The 16,205-nt window shown below is 45.9% G+C and overlaps 3 protein-coding genes across 7 annotated transcripts in view; 1 reads left to right on the forward strand and 2 right to left on the reverse strand.

The window, feature by feature from the left end:
• Positions 1-2,794: 2,794 nt before the first annotated feature.
• Positions 2,795-9,516, reverse strand: LOC135397178 (mitochondrial basic amino acids transporter-like). The gene is made up of 4 exons (XM_064628572.1): positions 9,199-9,516; positions 7,099-7,142; positions 3,857-3,940; positions 2,795-3,766 (listed from the first exon to the last, which is right to left on the reverse strand). Exons 1-4 carry the CDS (start codon positions 9,230-9,232, stop codon positions 2,969-2,971), a joined length of 960 nt encoding a protein of 319 aa, XP_064484642.1. The 5' UTR covers positions 9,233-9,516; the 3' UTR covers positions 2,795-2,968.
• Positions 9,517-10,584: 1,068 nt separating this feature from the next.
• On the forward strand, positions 10,585-12,876 carry LOC135397180 (rRNA-processing protein FCF1 homolog). Its single transcript, XM_064628578.1, has 8 exons — positions 10,585-10,664; positions 10,885-10,952; positions 11,004-11,075; positions 11,154-11,302; positions 11,368-11,440; positions 12,215-12,302; positions 12,423-12,517; positions 12,792-12,876. The coding sequence occupies exons 1-8, from the start codon at positions 10,662-10,664 to the stop codon at positions 12,838-12,840; spliced, it is 597 nt and encodes a 198-aa protein (XP_064484648.1). The 5' UTR covers positions 10,585-10,661; the 3' UTR covers positions 12,841-12,876.
• Positions 12,877-13,291: 415 nt separating this feature from the next.
• Positions 13,292-16,205, reverse strand: part of LOC135397179 (striatin-3-like) — a 28,337-nt gene continuing 25,423 nt past the window's right edge. For all 5 annotated transcript variants that reach the window (XM_064628573.1, XM_064628574.1, XM_064628576.1 and 2 more), the window contains one exon: positions 13,292-15,271. In XM_064628573.1, coding sequence (XP_064484643.1) covers positions 15,102-15,271 — 170 coding nt within the window. In that variant the 3' untranslated portion in view covers positions 13,292-15,101. The remainder of the gene's footprint in view (positions 15,272-16,205) is intronic.

The following is a 16,205-nucleotide window of genomic DNA, read 5'->3' on the forward strand; positions in this document are numbered from 1 at the left end:
CTGCCACCCTCCCTGACCTTGGAATGTGGGGATATTGTCCCCTTTTAATATGCGAAAATCAGTGTCTACTATTTTTACAATATTTTTTACAAGGTCTGTATGTTTGCCTTGCTTGCTGCAGGTAACATTCCTTTTTTTTTTTTTTTCAAGAGTTTGAGTAAATTGTATCACTCCGCACAGTCAGTCAGCTGGCACCATCACTTCCCTTCTGACACAAAAAATGGCCATCTGTCATTCGCACAGGGAAGCTGTTTAAAATGTCTGGGGTCATTCTGCGCTCTGTCTAGCATGTGTCATTATATTACGCCACCTTTCTGTGTACAGAAATTTACCTTAGTGTACGAAATACATACCTCTGTGACTGTAGCTCTGATCTTCTTGGGGTATGCAAGGCGCCGATCTATAAACGTCGCTGGCATGCCATGCACAAGAATGATTCGATGCAAATATATACAGAGTTGCATTGCGGACGTACACGGCTCTAAAGCCACTTCAATCGAGGTTAATTTCAGAGTGATTGTGAAACGAACAGATCCAGGGGTTGTGCAGGGCAGTTGAGACCGATATTGGTTCAGACGCTGGTTCTCACAAGTTTGAGACCGTTTTTGATTTGGCATCATTTACGGCAATGACACGCAAAAAGGAATGCGCGAAATAATGGCAGACGACAACCGAAACGGGTCTCGTCTGCTTTCTGAAAGACCATTAAAAAACACTAAAATCATTGCAAACACTTCAGATTTTGTGACCAAATTTTCCAAACAAATTCAAATTTGTCAAAAATAGTGAAAAATGTTTGCACATTAGGTCGTGTTTTGGTTCAAATACCGCGGGCTCGAAGTATGAAGCCGTCTCTCTCACTGACGTCACTGTTGCGTCACTCTCTGGTCCAGCGACATCTGGGGAGCAGCAGCTCAACTCATTGGATGATAGCTTTCGTTTTCCATGGGGGAAAACGGCCATAAGCTTTGGCAGTGAGCAGCCTCGAGCAAGTTTGCACAGCTGTCGTTTGTGTCGTCCTTATTTGTTTGCTGCCCAGGCTGTGTTCTGCAAGGATCTTGTCCACCATATCTCCAGTGCAGGGAGCATCCTTATGAACGGTGGATGCGCGTGTTTTCTGTGCGGGGCAGCTGTGCGGGACTACCCGTAGACCCTGAGCAAGAAGGATTGCACACCCCCTCGCTCTCGTGTACCACCGCCATCTTTCCCCCTCCCCTTGGTGAACCGTGCCACCACCCCTTGAGCAGGATGACCCCCGGCTTTGGAGCGCGCGAACTTTAAACGATAACGCTTACTATGGCTCGGTTTCACCAGCGCTGGTTAACTTTGAACCGACATCAAGGGTTGCTAAAACTTCACTTGCTAAAGTTCACGCTCAAGAGACGACTTCAGAAAATCCCAGAGAGCTTGTTGGTAACAAAGGGAGAGAAGATCTCCAAGCTGTTTCGGTTCCTCCTCTCCCGGCCGATTGTCCAAGAGGAGTCAAGTCAGCGAAAACGAAACGTGAGGGACAGTTCTCCATTCCTCATTAAAGTAATCTCCCAGGATGCAACGCGTGCGCAAGGAGCGCTGGGATTTTCTGAAATCGTCTATTCTTTCTTAAAAACGTTAGTTGGTGACATGATGAATGTTTCGGGGACAATAGCTCCCTTTAGTGAATCAGAGTTATAGCGGTTATCGCATCCGTCGCAGTCGATTCCGAAAGTACGGTGCCATGTTACTCCACGTTCATCACCGACAATGACGTTTTTGACACGACGTTTTGACGACAATGACAATTTAATGTAACGCATGGCAAGAGCAGACGACGGATGTTGAGAGCATCCCGGAATTCCCTCTCTGGAAACGTCACTTGGACAAGGCCAATCAGGGAGCGGCAGAGAGACCTTGGGCTTCCGACCGCCGGGCGGTAGGTATGGATCGCGGAGAAGTCGGAAATCGGCTCGTGGAATGCCGGTTAGCGTCGTACGTGTTTGTACAGCCAGGAGCGTAACCATGTTCCACGGAACATGCTGACGTCAGCACTCGCACTAGTAAGCGAAAGTCTGCGTATTTACCGAGGTCTATATTCACTTACTATATAGACCTCTCCCTGTTTGTAAACGAATGGCGTCATAGTGCTCGACAGCGCCACCAATTTGGTAGAGTTGAACTAAGTTCTAAGCTGGGGTGCGAAAAGGTCGCGCCCGAAAGCCACGGTCATGAGGGGATTACGATGGTCCCCGAAAGCGACGCCACCTTCGATCCTACTTTTGTTTCAATAGGAGGCAGCGAACAAGTGCCCATTCGTGGAACCCAGCCCTCTCCTTCCGATTTCTTTCGGTTTCAGTCTGTCTATACCAATGTCATATGATGACGTTTCTCTGACAGAGGTCCATTCGAACGCTTTGCATCTTACTCCCTGTGGGCGTACAATGGTTCAGCTTCATTTCAATGGCAGCGGTTCTTACTTCCTGAATAAAATATTGTCATTGATTGAATATCACGTTTTATGGCAAAAAAAATGCCATAAAGGAACCGGAGAGAAAGCAAGAAAATATGTGGACGTGAGTGAAAAGAGAGTTAAAAGTAACTTGGAACTTAAGTTACTTTTGCAAAGTTACCGGAAAAAGGAACGAGTTCCTCTGAAAGTTACCACGGCGCAAAAGTACCGAGTTAAGTTTAAAGTTACAAAAAAGAAAAAAAGGAACTTAACAGTAACGAGTTACCTCGAACTCTGTAAACACATAAATCACGGTGTTGTTCGCGTCTGCCAATCGCTGCGGACGATTTCAAACACAAAGCACTGTTTTTTTGCTAACCTAAAAAGCACCTTTATTGTAATTGTTTTATTCAAATGTAAATGGATCTGTACAAAACGAATGAAAAGGCAGCCCAACGGCGAAAGAAGCTGGTTTCGTATGTCGGTGATGTAGGTTGGAGCAGACCTCTTTTTTTACGTTATCTTTCCCAGGGGAACTTTGGTCATTCAGAACAAGAACACTGATTCAGCATAGGAATCGACTATGCTGGCAACCCTGTTAAGGCGTATATCAGCGTCAAAATGCACCGCGTGGTGGTGCGCGGTTTCCAGCCTGACAGACGACGTCTTGCCGTCGCATAGTCTTAGCACCCACGTGACTACCATGAATATCGCAGCGTTCGTCGGGAAGGCCCTGAGCAGGGTCGAGTTCAGGCCACGCGTAAAAGACGTGACACCTTCGTTCTTGTAACTCTTAACTGCACAGTCCAAGAAACTGTTGTACCTCCTCGGGCCTTCCATGCCATCAACCTGAAGTCTCGACTTGACTACGTCACAAGGATACGACACAATCCAGGAGAAGACACCGGCTAAGCCACCAGCCATCATGAGCTCAAGGTTGCTGACAGGTCCGCCCTTTTCAGACGTCTTGCGTACCAAGAATTCGTAACTTGCGAAGTAGACCCCAAACGCCGGGGCGTCGCGCAGGACGGTTGAACCGAGACCCCTGAATACACCCCTAATTCCTTCCGCACGGTGTATCTGTCGGAGACAGTCGACAGGGCCGGAGTAGATGGAGCTCTTTGAAGCCAAGCCCTGGACTTGTAAACGGGTCTTGGCGAGTTCGATGGGACTGCCGATGAGCGACTGAACTGTTCCAGCGGCTATCCCACTGGCGAAGTGAACGGCTACAGAGTCTGGGGTTCCCAACTGTCTTTGGACGTTGCCGTAGACGCCGAAGACGACAGCGTTGATAAAGGCAACTCCGGCCATCGGTGATGTCAAGCCTCGGTAGAGGCCTCGGACCTGAAAAGAGGCTGAGCGTCATATGCTGTCCATGAGTCTTTCTGTGGTAAGTGATGGTATAGCTGAAGAAATTTGAAAAGGGAGTCTTACTGATTCGGTCTTTAGGATAGCTCTGAAACAGTCGAAACTACCCTTGTATTTAGGAGATGAACCGTCTTGGATCTGTAAGCGGACCTGTCGAATAAATATTCGCGCGTGTTAGGTATCGAGTGATCCAGCAGTCCAGCAGTTAAGAAGACGCGGAGAGCTAAACTTCTGCAAAGTCTGTCAGAAAGGCCGGGAAAAACTTGAGAGCCTTCATAGACTGATGGGAATCGATCCCACCACATTCAACGTCACCTCGTATAGTTACCAACAATGAGCATATATACTGTGTCCACTTTGCCACTGTTTCGTCCTTCGCTATGATTGGCTGAACTCCAATTAAGGATATCGTGCCTTTATTGTTTTTTACGTTTGTTAAATCGCATCTCGATGCCTACATCAACCGGCATTCGTTGTCCTTCTGCCCGTATTTTCCAACCTTCGGGACACTCCTATGAACCACAACTACGTAACACTATTTGCGGATAAGAAAACTGGACGCTACTTTCTGGATGGCTGGACTTTGTCCAAGAACGTTGTACAACGCAGCCGTTGAGACACATATACAAAGAAGACAATAGACCAATAATGGCTATAATAAAAGTAGATGAAACGACCCCGGTTACTCTCTGCCTCCTGTGCTCAGATTTATAGGAGGTGCAATCAGGAATGGTGTGCCCCGTTATCGCCGTGGACGCGAGTTGGCAACTGCCACGTTGTTTCTAGCTTTCGTTCCCAAATTCCCGAACAGAAATTATGGCGTGCATGTTTATCACGGGATGCATCGCAAGCAGGATCATAAAATGGACGGGTCAGCCACGGTAAACATAGGGTACACTGGTGGGGATGGGTTCTACGGAAATTTTACATGGAGGAACGGACACAAACGTACGCTGTCGCCTTTTCGCACGTAAGGTAGAGCGCGGTGCCATAGGCGTCGACTGCGGGGGGCGCTGGGGCCCTTGCCCCCCGGAACATGAGCTAGGGGGGCGCCGCCTCCCCCGGGAAGTCCCGCTAAGAGACTGACACCAACCTTTGGGGCTCGGCGCGCCCGGGTCAAAAGAGCGAAGAGGCACCAACCCCAAAAAAGCATCTTGCAATTTGTAAAATATGTATCCGCCCACCATACTCATTATCACAGTAGAAGGTGAAGCGAAGAAACACAGAGGATGTCACAACACATAGCCTGAATTTCGCCCAAAGCAATCAGATCAATGAAACGAAGCAGTCGAAAAGCTACCAGCAGCTGCCAATGAGGTGTAATGGTAGAATATTCGGAACGCATATCCGTTGGGAGCGGGTTCAACTCCCACTGCTCCATTTCATTGACCATATTCATAATATTGCGCGCATTTCGGGTCAAACCCCGAGGATTCAATGCATTTTGTTCCTTTTGCACTCAGTTTTCAAAGGCGTAATGCCTTCAGTTGTGGACATGTTCACTGTTTACGTTCTCTCTGTTTTTTTCTTTTTCTTTTTTTCTGTTCTTCCTTCCTCTTATTTCTATACCAGTTTTGCATACATCATAAGATCCCGCCAGAGTGTGTGATTCTTCAGCTTTAGTTTTGTGTTCATTTTTCTTTTCCTTTTCTTTCCTTCTTTTTGTTTTCTTTTGCTTTCTTTTTTCTTTGCCTTTTTTGTCTTCCCCATTTCACTTTTTTTTAAAATAACACGCCGACATCCATCTGGCTTCCCTTTCTTTTTTTTTCTTAATAAACATATCCCCCCCCCCCCCGCCAGAGTACTTATTTTGCGGTGCGGCCTTGCCCCCCCCCCCCCCCCCTGGGAAAATGAAGACTTTCCGCCTCTGCAGAGCTCTGTGTTGCGCGTGCGCAGAACCATGAACGCTATCTCTTACGTACGCAAAGGCGATAGCGTAGGGTATACTAACACCCACTAATATATCGTACGCTGTACTTTCCGTTCGTAAGGGATAGCGTTGGTGGTTCTGCGCACGCGCAGAACATAAAAAGAGCATTGCGCAGAAGAACCACGCTATCCCTACGCAAAGGCGACAGCGTACGTTATACTAAGACTCACTATTCTCTGGAATACCCGAGCGGAAGTTGCGCAAAATGTCATGTAGCTTTCTGCTGTCACGCCATGCACCGCTAACCTTAGCGCGGTCGGGGGTTTTCCAAGTCCCCTAATGCCCCCCAGGTATCTTGCAACACCCACAAAATACTTGCCAGAAAGGTTAGAGAAGCAGCAGATATGAGCGTCACAGCCCCACTGCGTCACACAAACACCCATCCGGACATTCTGTAGCAGACGACAGGGTCGATGGTGTCGTCTGCTATGTAGGCATGGATAAGATTGACAGTGTCGGCATTCGCGTGGTACCGCGCATGTAGCGTCCGCGTCCGCCCAGATATTAGAGAGTTTTTGGTGCATCGTACCCTATCCCTTACGTACGCAAAGGCGACAGCGTACATAAGGGATAGTGTGCCATGAAGCATAGCGTAGTGGTTCTGCACAATGCGCAAAGCTCTGGTTCCGCAGAACAACCAACGCTATCCCTCGCGAACGCAAAGGCGATAGCGTACGATACACATGCAGTGAATCCTCGTTAATATGACCCCCAATAATCTGCCATGCGCAGCTTTACGACCATACTCCTGGGGAACAATGCAGTGAAACCTCTGCAAATTCCCCCCCCCCCCCCCCCCCCCCGCTAATATGACAATTCCGACGACATGACATGTTGTTACAAACGTTTCTACTTTTCAGCATATAAACTTTCTCAGGAGATTTATTATAATAGGAAGCCAGAGCAGTGTAAGCGATGGCACACTTCGAAACCGTGTTGGATTTCACGTGTGCTCTCAATTATGCCTCCTCCTAGTGGCCGTCAGCTGAGACACTAATGGCGCGGATTTCAAAACTGCCCCTATATTTGTTGTTTCTTTATTGCCCCTATATTTCTTCCTCCCACGTGAACAGTTTTCTGCGTTTACTTCCGCTAGAATGTTCCGTGAACATATCGGTCCTGCGAATGCATGGTTATAGTCACATAACGCCCAGTTGTATATACCTCGAACAAATACCTGCGGCTGGTGAAAAGGTACCAGCAGTGGGGTTCGAACCGCACGCCCTCCTGATTTCCTGTCAGGACTGTCAGGGGTGTGAGTTCGAATCTCACTGTTTTGAATCAACTGCCATTCTTTACCCGAACCATATACGGTAACTATTTATCGGGGTATCATGTGCATCATTCCCTGAAACGCACACGGGTGTATGACACCTACCTTTATGGTGTCGAAAGGATGACCAACTATAACACCAGCACACCCTGAAATTCAGAGACATAAAACATTCAACTTCTATCTTATCCAGGAGCTATGATATCCCTACGAATTAAAAGCATACAGCGCTTGTAGCCGCACTGGGCACTATCACTCTAATATTAATAATAACAACAATAACATAATAATAATAATAATAATAATAATAATAACGGAGAAAATTGGGGACCGATTCCAGCTTCTAGTCCCCTGGTTTGCAATTAATCCCTCACCCTAACATTTACTCCCAAATCATTCGCTACGACTTCTGTCAGTAACCATACGCAGATCTTTAGGAGTTACAAGAGTGATAAGCGATGTCACAGCTCTGCAGACCTTTTTTTAAAAACAAAGTGTCACGTGCTATTTTATCTCGCCCACCGCACGTCCATCATCAGTTCATCTTATCTCGCTACAAGGTTGGAAACTGAATCTTGCAGGACAAATAACTCGCTTGTCTATGGAGCGTTATACATGCTGCGGTTCTTACTCCCTTGTCAGCGACAACGACTTTACAGAGATAAGAAAGATGACGCACGCTTGGGAAGCTGCCTTTTAATCTATAAATGTGTGTTGGAAAGGTCCTGCGTGCAGTAATATTCTTACGCACGTGTAGTAGTACTCCGAAACTGTTCGTGTCCAGAACATTCGGACTCAACAGCTTATCTAAACAACCGCAAAAGGCAAATAGATAAATCCGCTGAGGAATGAGATAAGCACGTTGTTCCACTGCTTCCAAATTTACGCTTGCTCCCATGGGAGACTGCCTAATTTTACAGCAAGCGTTTTGTCTTAGCACATGGAAGTCAATTACGTACAGACAAGCTCAAAAACATGTCTTGGTAATTTTATAGTGTTAGGGACGTAGTGCCACACGATCGATAAGGCCATGCAGCATCTTTAGAGCAATTTTATGTACTTGTTTATTTCTTTGCTTTGTGTATTATCTCTTAATTTACATAAGTGATTTCGTTCATAAAACGTACAGTATTGTTGTTATTTATTTCTCATTCTTATATTTTTTATGATACTACCTGTCGATCGGTTAATCACCGTATCAATCAACTGTCAATTGATTTTGCAAATATTGTAGTTCTGCACGGCTTGCTTGGCTGACACTCTAAGGTCGACCGAGGCATTGACACAATTCTGCGTAATTATCGCTCTTATCAATCATCTAATCATAAAATAAATGCCAATAATACATGGCCAAATGTAACTACGCTAACCGAATCGTCCACAACCCTTCGTGTCTTCGAACACGAATTCGTCGTAGTCCCCCAGGGCGACGCTAAGCGTCAAATTACACGGAATAAACGTTCGTGTCGGAGCAGACGACCGACCTGCAATAGCCGTTGGCCAATGTGGTCACGTGACTGCGATCGCAGATCAGTTAATTACACCTGGCGACGTCAACAGACGACACTCCGTTCGACGTTCCGCGGGCAATCTCTTCCTGGATTTTTTGGTTGCGCTAATAATTACTGGAACGCCAAGCATGCTTTTGGAAATTTCCATGGTGTCCGTGCAAAGTTTAAGCGACTGTGTTTGCTACGCAAAATTGATGTCGTCTGCGTCGTATTCGGCAGGGGTTCGAAGTCCTGTGGAAATTAACGACAATGAAACTGGCGTATCGCACTCAACTGATAACGTTTCTTCCACCGGTCTCATAAAGGGTGTTGCCGAAGTGGAATTTACTCTGTGGGCACTGCGTACTTTATAGGTCCTGACCGAAGTTATCCAAGATAACAACTGGTTGAGATAAGCCGTGATTGTACAACGTCTCTGTAGTGAAAGGCCTGTATATACACACAAGCTTAGAAGTTGGCATTTCGCAATCCGGAACTAATCATCTGATGCTTTAATTAGGCTTTGGGACCACGTAAAAATTTGTGAAGCAGAGTTCGCTATTGTTTGCTATCATGCTTAGACATGCGCTCAGAAGTTAATCGTATGTACCCTTGTGTTCCCATTCTGCAGTGATAACCAGATATGGATGCATGCAAACAAATAGGCGTAAGGAGGAAGCGAAACGGGCATAAAAAGATAGCAGAAGACACTGACCTCCTAAGCAGCCTGCCACAAAGTCCAAAGCCATGATCGAGTCTAGGGTCGTGAGCTTGACCAAGCCGCGGAGACGTCTTGACAAATCCCCCGGGACGGGCGAACCAAATTCAGATGAATTATCGTGCAGTTATAGCGTCCCGGCCAAAATAGGCGAATTTTCGGTTGATTTAGCGCTGTTGACTCGGTTATGATCCCGAGTTCAACTCCGTACCACAAAAATCACGTTGCAGTCACGCTCTGAGCGTCTGCTAGCTGACGCGGCCGCAGGATCACTAATCTGTCGTCTGCTAAATCAGTTGACGATGTCGATGGAATGGCCACCTCTCCCCGAGTCCTCCTACTTGTAGAGTTTGCTTATCAGGTTCATTTAGGCGCCGTAATTAATTTTATGATGCGCAGACGAGAGGATAAGCTTCCAAGCGAAAATAGGATAGTGCGTGCGAGCAGTTTGGCCAATAGAATGCCTCATGGAGGGGCTGGTTGTCGAAGGTAAATACGGGTTTACTACTTGGACAACGCCAAGTCAACGCTTACGTTATATATTTTTTTGTGCTAAGTTGCTGTTGGCTGTTAGAGCGTTGCCCAAAGATGTGAATACTACTTCTTCCTGTTTCTTTTTTTTTTTTTTTCAGAAACGTTGTCTGTGAGCGTAGACAGCAGTCATCGCTTCATAGCAGACATTCTCGTAGACAGAAAATAAAGTCGTCAGACATGAGTGTACATGAGTCAGACATGCAGAGTACTTTATACTTTTCGTTTCTCTGTGTACTTTTTGTCCTCCTTGCAATCACGTCCTCCTACGCTTTAGCGAAGGAGGGAGCTGGAGAACAACCAAGGAAATTTTAAAATACATTTATTGTTTTATGTGTTTCGAAATTTCAGGAATGTCATCTTGGTGCTCTATGTTTTGCTTTTTCAAACCATGGTTTTAGTCCGCTAGGCAAGTTGCGGCAGCGTCAGAAAAAAAAAGAAGAAAAGAAAATGAAGCAGCATGCGTCGGGGGGAAGCATGGACTAAGTGCCAAAAATATTCCTTGTTAACAAACGTGCACGCATGTGAGCGTACCTTAATCTGTCCATCTTGTCCATTTGTCGTCTGCGCGTCCGCGTTTTCTTCGCGTTTATCACAATATGCTATGTCGTCTGCTAGCCCTATCCAGCCAGACTGAGCCGAACTCGCTGTAGTGGTAGGGCAGTGCACGCAGTGTACCAACATTACGCATACACTCGCTGCCTGCATAGTATTTGCAATCACCTCAACATGAAACATATATGTAACATGACTAAAGAGATCCACGGCAAAGGAAAACTACCCATCACACGAACTTTGGAAACGAAACCACGAAACAGTCGAAATCCCATTAAGCTAACCTGGCAACACTGTACTAATGTTTACGGGCGAGCACGTGTAGTAGTGTCTGCGTATCACAGTACTGTTTTTGGTGTCTCTCCTTCAACAGAATGGTACGAATTTTTCCACTATATGTTAATATTTACTCATAAACAAAGGACATCCCCTGCTTCTGACGTATTCTATGTCTCATTATGGCAGCGTCGCAATAAGAGTTAACAGTAGTGCACGGAGAGATCTTTGTGGCTGCAAAATATGCTTTGATTTAGCTTGTTTTCCCTGCACATATCAGTCTTGGAAATCTGCGATAATAACCGATTTTAATGATTCCAGCCTAAAGCTACCAAAACGCGTAAATTCGCGCAGATGAAGCGGATGATCAGCCTGAGAGACCAGAGACTGTAAGCACAATCTTGTCCACAAGGTATTCTGTTTAAGCAATACTTTTTCAGAAAAGAAAAAGACAGACTACCGCCGAAGAAACCCAAGAAAGAGGACCCGCACGTAGTGAAGGTTACAGAAGCGTAAGTCTCCTGTCAGTTGACCCGAAATGGCAGAGTTCAGTTGGCGTGCGGTTATGCTGATCTATGTTTCTTTTCCAGCCCGCAGTATTCGTCCGCTTTGTTTTTCAAATACAACACACAACTGGGGCCACCGTTTCGGGTGCTGGTGGATACAAATTTCGTCAACTTTTCCGTCAAGAACAAGTTGGATGTGATCCAGTCCATGATGGATTGCTTGTATGCCAAATGTGAGAGCGGCAAACACTAACGAAACTTTATATTTTTTTAAACACTGTACCTTTTCTTTTTTCAGGCATTCCCTACGTCACTGACTGTGTAATCGGAGAGCTGGAAAGGCTTGGCGCCAAGTACAGAGTTGCTCTCAGGTAAAAAAATAAAAAAGAAACACGACAAGATATGAACACGTTGGGAAGTGGCTTTTTTGCCGACTGCCATGTTTCTACGATAAGATATGTTGACAGAAAGAAACACCAACTATCTAGATACACTTTGAGGGAGAGGCCTCAGGTCAGGAGGTGTCAGAGGACTTTTTCCTTGACACCATAAGCTATGGTTTGAAATGGTTTTATTAAAATCATATCTTATTGATTGCAACATCAATAAAAGTTGTACAAAAAGCTATGGTAATGTAGTTAACACCTCAATAAGGTATGGTTCGAAATTATTTCTGAGAGACACAGGGTATGTTAGGTGACATCTTCCTTTCTTATGTCGAGATGTTACTACATTACTATAATTTTCAACTTTTATTGATATTGCCATCAGTAAAGTATAATTTTAATCAAATAAACTTTTATTGGTATTGATGACATGACAGATACCTGAACTTTCATGGCATGGAACAGTCGTGTTATTGTATGAATTGACCTTGCATCAGAGCTTGTCACGTAGGTGTGTTCAAGGGTGTATGTATCACCGAGCAAAACACAGAAAAATTTTTCCCATTCACACATTCAAATTTTTTTCCCTCCATACTCTACGTGCAATACAATGCGTGCCTCTTTATAATGATGGGAATAGTATTTAAAATTTTTTAAAAATTTTTTTCACGGTGTGACACAAGCTTAAGTGTGCCCGAATTGTGTAAACTGTGTTTCATTTGCCTTGAGAAAAGAGTGAAATGGTGTGCTCTCTTACAGAATCGCGAAAGATCCTCGGTTTGTCCGGTTGCCGTGCATGCATAAAGGGATATACGCCGATGACTGCCTCGTGGATAGAGTGACTCAGGTAAACACGCAGCATGATTGTTGATGTAATTACATTCCACATTCGTGCTGTGCATATCTGAACACAAAAATGCAAACCAAGCCAATCTGCTGTATTGATAGCAAAAGAACTGTTTTGCAGCACAAATGCTACATTGTTGCGACCTGCGATAAAGATCTGAAGAGGAGGATACGGAAAATCCCCGGAGTTCCCATTATGTACATTTACCAAAAGAGGTGAGCATTATAAGGCATCAAGCCTCGGTATTGATGGCTCTTGAGGAGCTCAGTTGCCCGTTATCTTCTGGGTAGAAAAATGTGTGTGTTCCATTACGAATATGTTAAGGAGTTTTTCTGTCAGATCTATATACGCTTTCTATATATAGCCTATATAAGTTATATGTACTACGTGTATATCCTTCTGCTTAATGCAGCTCTACCGCAATACGCAGCACCAAATTGCCCGGACAAAAGCGCAAGTTTTTGCTAATTTAATTCTTTTAATCTGCAGGTACTCTATTGAAAGGATGCCCGATGCGTACGGAGCACCGCGTGTGTAGTTTCCGCGGAGGAATAAACTTGCGTTTGTCACCAATGAGGAGGTTCTGCTGATGATTTGAGACTATGATCGTGCCTTTCCATTTATTGCTCCTTATCGCTACAGTATTTTGTACTCAACCTTACGTCAAGATTTTCGTACGAGCAATGACCCACGGGACGTGTGTTTTGCAAAAGTTGTAAAATGATTACCATCATCATTCCACACTGGAGCTGCACCGTTGCTGTCGTCTGCTATGGCAGTGTGCCTGCTTCTGCCATTCAAATTTCAACCGTCTAAATCACGAAGATCCAGCAGGATTTATCAGAAATGAAACAAATTATCTAGGCAGTGGATGGGTGGCTATACCTATAAGAAAAAGCACATTCAAGAATGTTCACAATATTGATTACCGTTTTTGAGCTCTGACCAGGTTTCACACGAAGAGGAGACTATATTAATTTCGCTTCAAAAGCATTATCATTCACAAATCTTTATTTCACCATCATGGTTATCATCCACAAACCACTTCTTCGAGGGGCTGTCGGCCAGCCCGGCCTCCGTTCCCTCGACCCCACCAGGCGGCGGCGGCTCTTGTTTCTTTGTTGTTGTTTTTTGTTAAAAACCTAAAGGTCTTCTTCGGGGCCTCCTGCGCACAACACTCTCTCCGCAACTTCTCTGACACAAGAAAAAAAAAAAGTATCTAAACATTCAAAAATGACTACATACAGTACTGTACAGGCAAATGAGTAGTTGTTGGTAGGTAGTTTTTCTTCCTGTTGTCTTGCCCCTTCCTCCTCTCCCCCACAAAAAGAGGAAGATCTCCGAAAAGGGAGGGAAAAAAAAATCCCGTTTGTACACCACCACAATAAATAATCCTAGGACAGGGTGGAGGAGCCTCTCTTTCTCACTGCGTGTCGCGGTCTTTTGCGCCCTCGATGTCACACCCTCGCCCAGTTAGCTGCTCCACTCGCCCCGCATCACCCCAATGCTGGGGCGCTGAGGACCGATCCTTGTACAGTTGATCGTTTTCCTGCTCCCTCGGCTAGCGTTTCCGCCGCGGATACGAATGCCCAGCTACTTTCTTCACGAGACGGACCCACCAGAAAAAATACACGCCGCTGTAGTCACACGTCGTTCAAGTAAGGGCTCGTGTAAGTACTACGCTTTCGTAAGTTTGGTAACTTTGTACGAAAACTCTGAACACGAGAGCCGTTGCTCCCCTCGTGTTGTTCTCGGCGATACATTTACATCGGCAGATTTACGGTTACATCGGTAGATTTATTAGTCAATTTTTTTTCGGTCTGCATCTCTGCCCATTTCGTACTTTAACAAAAACTAATTTGTACAAGTTCCAAATGTTAGGACTCGATTTGGATATTTAAAAAAATGTTCCCAATTTCTGTCGCCGCAGACCTAGTACACGAGACTAACGTTCTTTCACAGCAGAAGCAGTGTTACGGGATTCCTATTAAGCAAAGGTAACCGTTCTGTCTGACGCAGCCAAATTTTGAAATGTACGTACGTACGCCCTCGTAAAATTCCCCCGTGCAAATATTGCACACCACGGAAACGTTCCTTCGCAGCAACGTGCTGCTGACTCACACTTCGACTTCAAACACTGTTTTTGCCACCTGCTTTATAAACTTTAAAAACTAATTTTAAGAGCAAAAATAAAGACAAGGAAAAAAAAAGCAGTACAAGAGGGAGACCTTCCACGCTCTGGTGCATGCAACTGTCTCACTACCGGCGTGGACCTGGCCGAAAATCGGCGGAACGTCGGCATACCAACGAAAGAGCAGCTCCTTCCGCCAACGTGGGAAGGTTTGCCGGAAACGAGGATGGGGGTGGGTGGGTGGGGGGGTGAAGAAGTCGCGAGGGGGCAGGGAAAACAAAAGAATTGTGTAGAGCAGTCACAGAGGGAAAGTGTCTTCTGCTCTCTCTCTCCCTCCCTCACTTTTAAAAACAAGCTAAAACTGGACCAAGACGCACTGTCCACGATGGCGAGACTGCTGGCGGGGAAGGGCGGCGCCCACTTTTCCTCCTGAGCGTTTGCGGCAGACAACACAAAACTATCCGCTACCGTTTCCTACAGACTGGGAGAAGAAAGGCGGGGGGTGCAGAGACGTCCTCCACGTGGTGGCGCTCCTGTCCTCTCGTTGGGGGCGGGGTTTGTGTTCACCTCCTCCTCCTCCTCTCGGTTTGCTGTTTACCTGTATCTCTCTCTCTCTCTCTCCGGGTGGCCGAAATAATAAGTTAGTTGGAGGGGCAGCCGTCGCCTGCTCAGACGAACACCTTTGCGAGGGCGTCCGCCCCTGCGCTGGCAATGTACGGTTTCGACGGATGGAAGGCCACGTCAAAGATTGCCTCGTCGAACTTCTTCCGGTGAGAGGTGATCTCCTGGACACAGGTCTTGTTGTCCAGGTTCCAGAGCCGGATCGAACAGTCGTGGCCTGTGGAATATAGGGCAGGGTTAGTCGCGAGTTCGGGCCTTTTTTTTTTTTTTTTCCTCGGATGGGAGGTGTCTGTAATCCGCACCAAGTTTCTTGGAAGATTTCAAAAAGCTAACTGCCCCAGAAAACTGGGACATGCAGGATTTCGTGAAACCCGGTAAAACCTGTTTGTACGCTCCGGTTTGCATCGGCATCACATCGGGAAAAGATTGGCAGACCCCCGGAGAAGCAACCTTGCTGAAGCGCAAATGCTGCTGCAAAGCAAGCTTGCTGAAGCGCACCACTTGTATGTGCTCGGGTAAGCGTTAAATGCTTTGTACTTGGCGCTGCTCCTAGCCGCCTCGTGTGTTCTTTTCTAGAGCTGTGCAAATAGCAAAATTTCCACTGCGAATCGAATCAAAATAATTTCAAGGCCCAGTTCGAATAATTTCGAATACCTCATGGTGAAATATTTTGTGGTGGTGTGCTCATTCGATGATGTTCTGCTCCAAACTTGTGAGCCTTTTCACTCTGCATAACATATCGTGAGGGAAGGGTCCCTCTGTGTTGTGTATGGTAGACTGCATTAGTGGGATGAACTGCATTGAGGGTTAGTCAACATGATCCATGCAGCCTGCTTTGTGTGCGTCTCCTCATTTCTCTGTTTACATCGTGAATTTCCTGTACTTTTTTTTTAGAAACTGCCCATATTTCGATCTCTTACTGAACATAACTCTGAAAGTTGGGAGTACATTTACTGGAGCATGCAGTGCCCAGAGTACAGTGTTGACCGTGAGGTCACAGAAGTTGTGGACTTTAGTGACAGAATACTGTAAGCAGTGTAAAGCACGCTTCGCATAACACTCGAGCGTAATGATGCGAAGCCGACTTGCAGAACGGAGCCAAAAAAACAATGGAGGTAACGTGAAATGGGCTTCACCTAACATTTGGATGC

Source organism: Ornithodoros turicata, chromosome 6 (genome assembly GCF_037126465.1).
Source record: "Ornithodoros turicata isolate Travis chromosome 6, ASM3712646v1, whole genome shotgun sequence".
Classification (NCBI taxonomy): domain Eukaryota; kingdom Metazoa; phylum Arthropoda; class Arachnida; order Ixodida; family Argasidae; genus Ornithodoros; species Ornithodoros turicata.

Excerpts from the sequence above, each read along its gene's own strand:
- LOC135397180 (XM_064628578.1), top strand. Across the intron at positions 10,953-11,003 it reads AGCCTGAGAGACCAGAGACT|AAAAGAAAAAGACAGACTAC; the intron begins GTAAGCACAATC and ends ATACTTTTTCAG. Across the intron at positions 11,303-11,367 it reads GGATTGCTTGTATGCCAAAT|GCATTCCCTACGTCACTGAC; the intron begins GTGAGAGCGGCA and ends TTCTTTTTTCAG.
- LOC135397178 (XM_064628572.1), bottom strand. The coding sequence starts at position 9,232 with ATGGCTTTGGACTTTGTGGCAGGCTGCTTAGGAG. Across the intron at positions 7,143-9,198 it reads TGTGGCAGGCTGCTTAGGAG|GGTGTGCTGGTGTTATAGTT; the intron begins GTCAGTGTCTTC and ends TCTGAATTTCAG. Across the intron at positions 3,767-3,856 it reads CTATCCTAAAGACCGAATCA|GTCCGAGGCCTCTACCGAGG; the intron begins GTAAGACTCCCT and ends GCCTCTTTTCAG.